Raw genomic sequence first — 12,249 nt, 5'->3', positions numbered from 1 at the left:
TAATGACAACTCTGTTTAATAATGGTCAATGTAGTAGAAACACAAATCTAAATATAGGCCTATAGCTGTTTGGATGCCCCCTCTTACACCCCCCTCCCAAAAAAAACAACAAACTGTTGAAGTAGTCCTACTATTTAAAAAAGTACTTCCTCTAAGGACCCCACCACGTGATACCGCGGCGCGAGAGAGAAAGTTTTATATCATTAATGGAGCCCCCCACGTCGTCTGGTACACATTGGCTGGCGTCCTCTTGGTTGTTTGGTCTTTCTGGGGGCCGTAGGATGAAGTCTGCCGCCCTCAAATTGCCAATATAGGGGGAGGGCGGCTGACGGAAACTTTGAAACCAGAAGTGCTCCAAGAACAACGAGCCGGAGCCTCGGCGGAGATCGTCAAGGGTTAATTTACGAGGTGGACCTATCCAAGTCTAGTCGTAAATTGGATGAAGAACGAAGACTTAGGTCTAAATGTATGTTTTAGGCCCTAAGGGTTGGGGGGTGGCGGAAGAACGAAGACTTAGGTCTAAATGTATGTTTTAGGTCCTAAGGGTTGGGGGGTGGCGGAAGAACGAAGACTTAGGTCTAAATGTATGTTTTAGGTCCTAAGGGTTGGGGGGTGGCGGAAGAACGAAGACTTAGGTCTAAATGTATGTTTTAGGTCCTAAGGGTTGGGGGGTGGCGGAAGAACGAAGACTTAGGTCTAAATGTATGTTTTAGGTCCTAAGGGTTGGGGGGTGGCGGAAGAACGAAGACTTAGGTCTAAATGTATGTTTTAGGTCCTAAGGGTTGGGGGGTGGCGGAAGAACGAAGACTTAGGTCTAAATGTATGTTTTAGGTCCTAAGGGTTGGGGGGTGGCGGAAGAACGAAGACTTAGGTCTAAATGTATGTTTTAGGTCCTAAGGGTTGGGGGGTGGCGGAAGAACGAAGACTTAGGTCTAAATGTATGTTTTAGGTCCTAAGGGTTGGGGGGTGGCGGAAGAACGAAGACTTAGGTCTAAATGTATGTTTTAGGTCCTAAGGGTTGGGGGGTGGCGGAAGAACGAAGACTTAGGTCTAAATGTATGTTTTAGGTCCTAAGGGTTGGGGGGTGGCGGAAGAACGAAGACTTAGGTCTAAATGTATGTTTTAGGTCCTAAGGGTTGGGGGGTGGCGGAAGAACGAAGACTTAGGTCTAAATGTATGTTTTAGGTCCTAAGGGTTGGGGGGTGGCGGAAGAACGAAGACTTAGGTCTAAATGTATGTTTTAGGTCCTAAGGGTTGGGGGGTGGCGGAAGAACGAAGACTTAGGTCTAAATGTATGTTTTAGGTCCTAAGGGTTGGGGGGTGGCGGAAGAACGAAGACTTATGTCTAAATGTATGTTTTAGGTCCTAAGGGTTGGGGGGTGGCGGAAGAACGAAGACTTAGGTCTAAATGTATGTTTTAGGCCCTAAGGGTTGGGGGTGGCGGAAGAACGAAGACTTAGGTCTAAATGTATGTTTTAGGCCCTAAGGGTTGGGGGGTGGCGGAAGAACGAAGACTTATGTCTAAATGTATGTTTTAGGCCCTAAGGGTTGGGGGGTGGCGGAAGAACGAAGACTTAGGTCTAAATGTATGTTTTAGGCCCTAAGGGTTGGGGGGTGGCGGAAGAACGAAGACTTAGGTCTAAATGTATGTTTTAGGTCCTAAGGGTTGGGGGGTGGCGGAAGAACGAAGACTTAGGTCTAAATGTATGTTTTAGGCCCTAAGGGTTGGGGGGTGGCGGAAGAACGAAGACTTAGGTCTAAATGTATGTTTTAGGCCCTAAGGGTTGGGGGGTGGCGGAAGAACGAAGACTTATGTCTAAATGTATGTTTTAGGCCCTAAGGGTTGGGGGGTGGCGGAAGAACGAAGACTTATGTCTAAATGTATGTTTTAGGCCCTAAGGGTTGGGGGGTGGCGGAAGAACGAAGACTTATGTCTAAATGTATGTTTTAGGCCCTAAGGGTTGGGGGGTGGCGGAAGAACGAAGACTTATGTCTAAATGTATGTTTTAGGCCCTAAGGGTTGGGGGGTGGCGGAAGAACGAAGACTTATGTCTAAATGTATGTTTTAGGCCCTAAGGGTTGGGGGGTGGCGGAAGAACGAAGACTTATGTCTAAATGTATGTTTTAGGCCCTAAGGGTTGGGGGGTGGCGGAAGAACGAAGACTTAGGTCTAAATGTATGTTTTAGGTCCTAAGGGTTGGGGGGTGGCGGAAGAACGAAGACTTAGGTCTAAATGTATGTTTTAGGTCCTAAGGGTTGGGGGGTGGCGGAAGAACGAAGACTTAGGTCTAAATGTATGTTTTAGGTCCTAAGGGTTGGGGGGTGGCGGAAGAACGAAGACTTATGTCTAAATGTATGTTTTAGGCCCTAAGGGTTGGGGGGTGGCGGAAGAACGAAGACTTAGGTCTAAATGTATGTTTTAGGTCCTAAGGGTTGGGGGGTGGCGGAAGAACGAAGACTTAGGTCTAAATGTATGTTTTAGGTCCTAAGGGTTGGGGGGTGGCGGAAGAACGAAGACTTATGTCTAAATGTATGTTTTAGGCCCTAAGGGTCGGGGGGTGGCAGAAGAACGAAGACTTATGTCTAAATGTATGTTTTAGGCCCTAAGGGTTGGGGGGTGGCGGAAGAACGAAGACTTATGTCTAAATGTATGTTTTAGGTCCTAAGGGTTGGGGGGTGGCGAGTGTTGACATGAATGTATAAAAAAAACATATGATAACTAAATAAAAAAAGTCATACGGTATTTAAATCTTGGGGTGAGGTGGCTGAGTGGTTAAGCGCTTGGCTTCAGAACCTGGAGTCCTGGGTTCAGTTCCCGGTAAAGCCTGGGATTTTGAATTTCGGGATTTAATGGGTACCTGATTTTAGTTGGGGGAAAGTAAATGCGGTTGCTCGTTGTGCCGACCCTGCTTGTTTACCGTTGGCCAAAGAAACAGATGATCTTAACATCATTGGCCAAAGAAACAGATGATCTTAACATCATTGGCCAAAGAAACAGATGATCTTAACATCATTGGCCAAAGAAACAGATGATCTTAACATCATTGGCCAAAGAAACAGATGATCTTAACCATCATTTTCCCTATAGGTCGCAAGGTCTGAAGTGGGAACTGTACTTTTACTTTAATCTTATTGTATCCTGCAGTTTATTTTTATTTTTAATGTTCAAACAAGGATTTTTCGCTAATAGTAAGGGATGACATTTTTCATCGTAATCATAATATTTGTTGCCCCTTTTAGTGATATAATCAGTATTGGCAGTAAAATTCAATTTAAGATCTATGACAGTGTCAAGGTATTTAAAAGTTTAGACAATTTCAATATGTCCTCCATCTACAGAAACAAGTTCATTTTCCTTCTTTTCTTTATGAAAGTCGATGATCATTTCTTGGTTTTTGTTTTTTAAATTATTTTTTTTTACATTTAATATTTAAAAAATTCGTTGCAGTATTCTTCAATGTTGTTGTTTTTTTTCATGTAAGATTTTTATTTAGGTCCGGGCTCTCCGAGAGCAGGGTAAGGAGAGGCGCCATCATTAACGAATTGTGTCAAGGAGCACAAACGTGTTGTTTTTTTTTAAATTCGGATAATAATAAGGGGCTTCCGCTTCTTCGTTGCTCCAGGGCTTCACACCTTCAAATCCGGCCCTGCGTGTAAGTATTTAAAAAATGAAATAAGCTTCTTTTGGATATTTTCTTACATGGAGGCAGTATAAGGTGCACAGCTGACGGAAATATTGAGACACGAAGTGTGTTGATACAGTTGTAAGTTGTAAGTATTGTTGAATCGCGTTTCTCAGTTCTTTAGCTTCTAGTGCAAAATAATTGTTATTGCTTAATTGGTAACAGTGGTCCATTAATATGGCGTGCTTGACATTGTTTATTTTGACTATTTATTTCTCTTTTCAATGTTCTTATATTATTGTTTAGTGGGATAAATCCCCAACATTAATTTCACAATATGGCTATCTAATTATTCTTACATTTTTGGTGAAGTCTGTAAGCAGTGGTAGGTGATTCTTTAAGTAATACCGTGGAGCACGGATTGTTTGGCAATAGACAAGCAAGCAGCTATGCGTGATTTTTCGCATAAAAGAGTCGAGAGAGGATACTTCAGGCCGTTTTAATGCATTGACATTTAGATTCCTACTCCCCAACCCCCACAACATTCCCTGCTTCCAGGTGGTAGAAGTCTTAGATAGGCCAAAGGGTTTTAAAATATTTCGTTCAAATCTTAAGGAAAATATAATATAAAAATAATCGTACGCAAATCCCCAAAGCAAAAAAAAAAAAAAAAAAAAAAAAATTAAGCTGATAAGATTCTCCATGCATTTTAAATTCCCTCTCTCTCTCTCTCTCTCTCTCTCTCCCTCTTTCTCTGTGTCTCTATCCCTCTTTCTCTCCTAGTGTGTGGTGAATTCTAGTTGTTGTTTTTTTATTCAAGGGAAGCCAAAATGATAAAAATAATGTTTTCTGCTGCGATGAGTGAGTACAAAATGAGTTGATGATAAATTGTGAGTGATCAACTATTTTCTTCTATTTATTGAATTCAACAATGGCTTGCATGTGACGAACACGATACACCGTTTAGAGTTAGGCCCCGTTGTTACGCTTATACTTGGTAGCATTAACACTGGCGGATCCGAGGGGGGGGGGCCGGCGAATTTTATTATAGAATTCACACAATTTGTATACGAATTTATTACTTATGTTAAAAATATATACTAATTATTTATATTTTAACCTATTTTTAGATTATTTTGCTCCCCCCTCTAGTATGTTGGCCGTTTTGGTGGGGTCGGGACGGGGCCATGGTATCAATCCCGCCCCCCCAATACACTTTCGAGTGGGGGGCGGTCCAATTTATTTTTAGAAATCACAGCTTGCTAACAGAATCAATTAAATATCTATATGATTAAAATTGTTATTGATATTTTAACCGATCTTTATATTATGTCTTTCCCTGTATGCCAATTGAAGGGGGTGGGGGGCGAATACCTCTACTACCCACTCTACCTAAACCCTTTGAGTGGGGGGGGGGGGCGGTCCGTTTTTATGAAGAAATCATAGTTTGTGAACAAAATTAGTTGAATTAATATATACATTTTATATTACGTCGCTCCCTTTCAGGTATTTTGGCCGATTCGGTGGGGTAGGGGGGAGGGCAATTGCATGTACTGCCCTCCCCACTCTAGCCCTCTGAGTGCTGGGGGGGCGGTCCTATTTTTGTGGAAAATCATAGTTTGTGAACAAAATTACTTAAATATCTATATAATATAAACTACGTATTGATATGTGACCCATTGTATATTATGTCGTACCACACTCTAATCTCAAATGATATCATTAGTAAATTTAAATGGAAAAGGGTTGTACCAGGTGGGAGGGGCGATACATGCAATCGCATTTCCCCCATCGGACAAATCAATACTTTTTCTTTTTGTATTATAGTTAAGAAATTACAAAATTTAAAAAATCTGTCACTAATATAATTTATATATACTATAAATTAAATTCTTATATCGAGTCGCCCCATACCTATTCTTTAATGCTAAATGCAATCTTTAGCAGAAATTATTAAAGGAGCGAGGATTAATCGTTTTCACTCTACCGCCATTCCCATTTCCAGACAAAGTTTTTGTATTTTCACATGAATTTATCATAATTATTTTAAGAAAGACTTTGCATTGGAAAAGTTAGAATTCAAACGAAATTTTTCAGTAAAAGATTCATGATTGAGATGAGTTCTAAACTAATATCTTCTTAGTCGCCTTTTCTGATATTTGATATCTGATATTTTTCTACTTAAATAAATTTGGGACTATAACTCACAATTTATACATACATTTTCCTGAATACTATTTATCGAATATTTTTTTTTTTCGGCGGCGATCCTCAAAGCCAAAATCTAAATATGTGGGGTATCTTATCTTTTCAAGGAACAAATCGGTTTTATTTGCAATGTATTTAGGACCTATAAATTCATATTAGAATATTTTTCAAGTACAACATTATTCATTATTATTATTATCCTTTGATGAATAAACAGCTGTAGATGTCAGGAGAATGCGTTTCTGCAGTGAAAAAAGCAAGAAAACGCTTTTGTCGTCGAACCCCACTTGGGAACCTTATAGCGCTGCCCCAGTTATTTTGTTTTTCGACGAAGGTTGAGAAATGCTGCTTTTTTTATTCTCATATATATGTGTGTGTTTGGGGGTGGGGGTGGGGATGTGTGGTGTGTGTGGGTGTGTGTTGTACGCACATTTATGCATAGGGTTAGGGTTTACTTGGCGTTAGGGTTAGGGTATGGAAAAAAATCGCCCCCCCCCCCCACTCCAAAGTTCTGGATCCGCTAGTGAGCATTAAGCCCTTCTGCAATGAGATCCATGTGCCGCCATTTCTTCGGTGAACATTAAAAAAATAACCTGATCAAGCAGAAGACAGGTGTGATAGCCTAGCGATGCTTCGATGTACCTGGAGTCAAGACAGATAACTCATAAAGCTGTAGTGTGATGTTTTTTTTTTCTTTTGCATATTTACTTCAAATCAAAATGAATTATCTCCCTTGGGTGAAGTCTTTGTTGAGAACAAGACATACATTTACTTACAAGATTATTTTGAGTTGGAGTGTGCACGTGTCTGCGTGTGTATGTGTGTATGCATGTGCCCGTGTGTGTGTTGTGTTTGTGTGTGTGTGTGTGTGTATCTGTGCAGTAACACTTTACAGTAAAAAGAAATATTGTTTTTTTTGTGATTTTACAATGTGGAGAACAAACTTTGCGAATTGCATAAGCGTATCTCAGGAATTTCAGGCAGTGATGTGTGGGCCATTGAAAAACAAAAAAACAAGCTCTAGTGTACAGAAGTAGATGGGCTTGAAACAAAAAAAACATTTGGGAGTTTAAATATTCATCTGATTTAGCTTGTGGAAAAAATTCCATAGTTTACAGCTCTATTTTCTGTGTAATCAGTGCCGCAAAAACAACGGCCCGTGGGCCACATCTGGCCCTAACGAGGTCCTCAGAACGGTTTCATTGGACTCGACTATTTTGTGTGTGCCGATTTACCCCTCGACACACGTAACACTGAGGCCGGAAAGTTAGGGCACCATTCTCCTCTTCCCTCAAGAATTTGGACGAGAATATATATATATATATATAATTCTCTACGTCGCCCAACCATGCGGGACAAGACGCACTCAGCTGACTCTCTAACCCTCGATGAAAAAATCATGAAAAGATAACTCTTTTATTTCTGGAAGTCGGACTAGAGTTACCCCACGTAACTTTTGCGGCGACAGAGAGCGGCTCAGAAAAAAAAAGAGGGGGGGGGGGGAGAACAAGTAACCTTCTCTGTATATATATATATATATATATATATATATATATATATATCTACGTCACCCAACCACCCACAGTCACTAAATAGCGGCGTATGCTACGCTGCGGGTCGGCTCATATGACTATATTTTCATTTGTAAGCGTGCTTTCGTTACTTTACGCTATTAGTTTTGTGTGGCCTGTCTGTCCGACCGTCCCGTTTAGAGCTCAGAAACTAGAAGAGAAAATGAAAATCGGACATTATGATATTTTAGATCATTCAAAGTTCCGATGCAACGGCTACTTTTTTCTTTTCTAAAAGCGAAAACTCTAATTTTTAAAATCAATTATGCAAGCAGTTTTTTCATAAAAATACACCATTTTTACAACTATTCACTATTAATAGTAACAAACATAGGAGACTTTTTTAGTTAGGAAACACATACCCACTACTTTTTAAACAAATTTATGCAAATGGTTTTAGATATTTGGTCTAAAAATATTTTTTTTACAATTTAAGTTATGTAAGTTCTGTCATACTAAATATTACATTTACAAAAAAAAAGTTATTTTTTTTTAAAGAGAAAAAATCTATTTACTATGCAGAAAAGCAGGACATAATTTAAAACAACAATTAATAAGTAGTTTTTCATATTATCGAGTGAACTGCAGTGCATTTTACAAATCATGCAACACAAAACTAAAGGAGTTATTTTTTTTACGGAAATGTTTTTTTCTTGAGGCTTTGAATAAGAGACTAACCCTTTACAAAACAATTAGATCAATTAGAATTAGATACTCATTATAAGACATCAGTTAGGCCAGGTTCACATCTAACTTCACATTTACTTTCACCTATCCCTTGGTCTGCTTGACCTTTGGGGCACCACACAGGATCTGTCAACCTTCTTTCTCCATTCTTCTCTGTCATTTGCTTTTGATAGAATTTCATTTATATTCTTCTGAAAAAATTGAAACCTGCCTTTTGGACCACTTTGGAGGCCGATTTTGAGTCCGTGTACTTATGCGAACTTTCTTTGTAACCTTGTTAGTTTTTTTTTTTTTAATTGTGTTATTGAAATGGTCTTTGTTATATACATATTTATTGAAGTTGAAGTCATATAATGGTTCTGAAAACGTCCTCACAACGTACGTCATCAATGTAATGTGCTTAATGCTTTTATTGGTACGAATCTATATTTATGAGATCTTATTATATATCAGCTTCATAGACTGAACTGGAGACTTTGAAATGAAGTTTAAGTGAATGTACCCACTGAGTCTAACCTTACTGTCTCCACACGACAAATCATGGGCGCCCCTGGAAAGGTTCTCCTCAAGACGGGTCGCTGTATAACAAACAAGCTTCTTCCTAAATTACGTTAGCGGAGATTCTCATCAAAACGGAACAAGCTTTAGAACAGGACGGGAGATCGTCGACAGCTCACGCTGCGTCAATCCTGAGATACCCGAAGGTGCTCACTTCCAGGCCGGCCTATCTGTGTGGCCGCTCAAGCGGCTCGCGTCACTTGTCTCTTTGAAGTGAGAGTACAGCGCCCCTCCGCCCCTCCTTGCCACATACCCACGCACGAGACGACAGCATCGCTCCAAGGGAGCTAATCACGGCGTCATGCCAGCTCTAAGAGTTGTATTACTTATGGTTAGACTTTGTCCTTTCAAGTCATCACCTAACGACTTTCAAACTTATTCATGGTGAAAAGTGTTTTTTTTTTAAATTAATTAATCAGACAAACATTAGGTTGTAGTTATGCTACAAGGAATAGTAATTAAGTGAATGATAGAGACCTTTTTCTATATTTTATTTAAGATGTTTTATTTAAAACAAATGATAAATATTTAAGCCCCAAATTACTAATTTAAAAGAAGCCTTTTGATTTTATTTCCATATATCGAGAAATATTATAGAATGGCGTACAATAAAATATCAAAGGTTCGGCTCTATATGATTGATTTCCAATTAGGAAACAAAACTAAATTCATATTAAACTTTTTTTGTTTTGCTTCAAATACTTTATTGGGAATTGATCTAGGTCGTCCCCATCCTGTTAGGTGCTACCACGTGAATGGCAGCTAAGTTCCTCAAAGTTGCATATCAGATGACCTGATCGAGTCACTGGCCCCTTAAGTACCCTCCTAAACTCTAGGGAACATAGCTTTTGAGACCAATGGGTATTTTAGTTTTTTTTATTTGACCACTTCAATTTACTTTTTGTCTCAGATCTAGGACTTTGCAACATTCAATGTTTCCATACCCAATGAGAACGAAGGAGAGCTAGGTAAGTGTTAACTGAAAAAAAGTTAAAAATGCTCTTACCACGCTTGGTGTGAATGCTCCTGATGGTATTCCCGTGAACTAGCCCAGCCGTCATCTCGCCGGATTGGAACCTCCGGTACAGATCTTTTACGTACTCCGGAAGTCTCTTCTCCTTGGTAGCATCCGGCAACATGCGACCTCTAGGACGGCGAAGGTAGTGTTGGTCAGAGAACCCCAGCAAGTTCCGGACAGCCTCATGGAGCATCAGGTTTCTGTTGCGCTCGATGCGGCTGAATGCGGGCTTCTTCCTCGTTTTCGGTTTGAATGGTTTATCATCTTTGTGGTCAGACACTTCTCCGAATCCTAACATTAGATCCGGGCTGACGTCATAGTCAGCCTCGTGAACGCCTTCTTCTTCTTCTGTGTCAGATTTAGACAGAAACTCCTTTGCAGTTTGTTTGAAAATGTCAATTTTCTTAGACGAAGGCTTATTATCGGGGAGATAGTGTTCTGATTTGGAGATGGCTGAAGAAAGTCCAGCAGATCCGATCGAATGCAAAGTTAAACTCGTTTTGGTTTTCGTACTATTTAAAGCACTCTCCTTTGAGACAACATTGCGTGAAATATTTAAAGTTGAACCCTCTTCGATTTCCACTGGCAAGTCCGAAAACTGCGGGCTGATATCGTAGCTTTGAATGTTTGCTTCAGAAGAGGAAACAGCGCCAGACTTATCTCGAAGGTCGCCTGGCGGATCACCCAAACCAGGGCTTACAGAGGCGTCACTATATCCCATCAAAGGTGGACCCAACAGAAGTAGACAGTAAACAAGCGCATGGTACCTGAATCTTTCCATTGTCAGGTCAGAGGCGTACTTCAAGTGAGGTAGTGTAGAAGTAAAAATGTCTTTAATATCATGACATGACTTACAGCATTCAGGTTTCAAGGGCGACACCCGATGTTATATTCTTCAGAACTCTGGCCAACAAAACAAACATGAGAAAATAAAGATTCTTATTATAAACTTTTTCACAATTTCATAACTGAATAAGTAAGCGTGGACGTAATTTACGCATTTGTACGATAGATAACTCTACAAAACTCCACAGTTATTTACCGTGATCATCTAATTTGTATGAATCTAGTGTTTATATATAATAATCTAAGATTTTAAAACTCCCAAACTTATGTACTCATGCATATTAAAAAATGAACTAACTGCTATTACTATTAATTCAACTTATTAGAAAATGTTTTACCAGCAGAAATGGATATCAATCACTTTGATTTTATCTATGAGCATACTGATGAATGAACGAGAACTTCAATTCATCAAACCATAGCGCACTGTTAGACGATTCCTTCAGTATCCAAGAATAGAAGCCCTGCAACATTCCTTGCAAATGAATTGGGAAAATAAATCCTCCTTTTAATTGTATAAGAAGTTGGCTCCAAAGAAACACTTTTTTTTGTTGCTTTAGAATTGTTGATTTTGAGTAACACAAACGTTAATACAGTTATTAAGCCCCTCTAAGTTTTCAGGGGCCGTAACTTGCACACACACAAATCCATTAACGAATAAAACTAGTTAGGTTTAATATAAAAAGCAATGTTCTACCAAGATGTGAACTCAAGAGAGACGGAGAGAGAGAGAGAGAGACGGGGAGAGAGTGGGGAAAAAAACGACAACATAGAAAAAAAAAAGTTCCACTCGAAAGTCGGTTCAATCCCCGCAGCGTACGGCACGATATAACGAGCGCCAAGGTAGCTAGCCTGGCTCTCTTTCACGTTCGACCACCGGCGACCGGGAGGTTCCACCAGTGAGACGCTATTTTACCGTCGCTATAAAAAAAAAGTTTGTTTACCTTTCTTTATATTTGAGAGTCATATCTGGATGTCAAGTCAATTCTCCCCTCTCTCAGCCCCTTCTCCTTCTCTCCTGTTCTTTCTGCCGAGAGTTAAGCTCCGTACAACCTCTCGTTTGCTGCACCCGTCCTCCTCGAGCAGAATGAAACCCTCAAAAGTTACATTTTAAGCTTTGTGCTTGCGCGCTCGCGTCTATGTTTACGTGCATCAAACTGCTTGACAGTGTATGATGCAACATAAGCAGAGCCACCCACAGAGAAGACTTAACATCTTTCTTCTTCAACAGGTACGGTAAATTAAAGAAAAAAGTTTGATCATGACACTGATCATTAGGAGAGACTTTCAAATGGAGTCTGTGACAGCTCCGCCCTTTTATGGGTATAGAGCTATATATATATAGCAGCACTTGCAAAACTCTAATATACAATCTGGAAAGACAAAGGAATAACCCTCGACACTGAAATCAGATTAATGGGCTCACTGGTCATGGCCACATTATTATACGCTTGCGACAGTGGCGTAACTAGGGTATATGTGCGCAGCTCCTCATAATGCCCCCTCCCTAATAATACAGAACGAAATAAAATAGCGAAAACAGTTTGTTTTTTTCTTTTTCTGAACGTATATGTATTCCTTGCTAAAGTAGTGCTCATCGGCAACAAAAAAAAATCAATTTAATAAAAAGATTCTTCAAATAAATGTTTCGTGCTTTCTTGCTTGTAAATCTATCAATTGTTTTATCACATATAGCCACAGTTACCGCACTTGTCAGAAATATGCAAATAAAGACAAT

General features: G+C 39.7%; 1 protein-coding gene across 3 annotated transcripts in view; it reads right to left on the bottom strand.

The window, feature by feature from the left end:
• The window catches only part of LOC106075168 (bone morphogenetic protein 3-like), a 48,244-nt gene extending 36,657 nt beyond the window's left edge, over nt 1-11,587 (bottom strand). The window contains exons 1-2 of one of the 3 annotated variants that reach the window (XM_056020230.1): nt 11,456-11,587; nt 9,654-10,568 (exon numbers count right to left, since the gene is read on the bottom strand). In XM_056020230.1, coding sequence (XP_055876205.1) covers nt 9,654-10,446 — 793 coding nt within the window. In that variant the 5' untranslated portion in view covers nt 10,447-10,568; nt 11,456-11,587. The other 2 variants (XM_056020228.1, XM_056020229.1) reach the window with 2 other exon arrangements.
• Between the last annotated feature and the right edge of the window lie 662 nt (nt 11,588-12,249).

Source organism: Biomphalaria glabrata, chromosome 2, assembly GCF_947242115.1.
Source record: "Biomphalaria glabrata chromosome 2, xgBioGlab47.1, whole genome shotgun sequence".
Lineage (NCBI taxonomy): Eukaryota > Metazoa > Mollusca > Gastropoda > Planorbidae > Biomphalaria > Biomphalaria glabrata.
The sequence above is the reverse complement of the archived record's forward strand: the minus strand, read 5'-3'. Positions and strand labels throughout refer to the sequence as shown.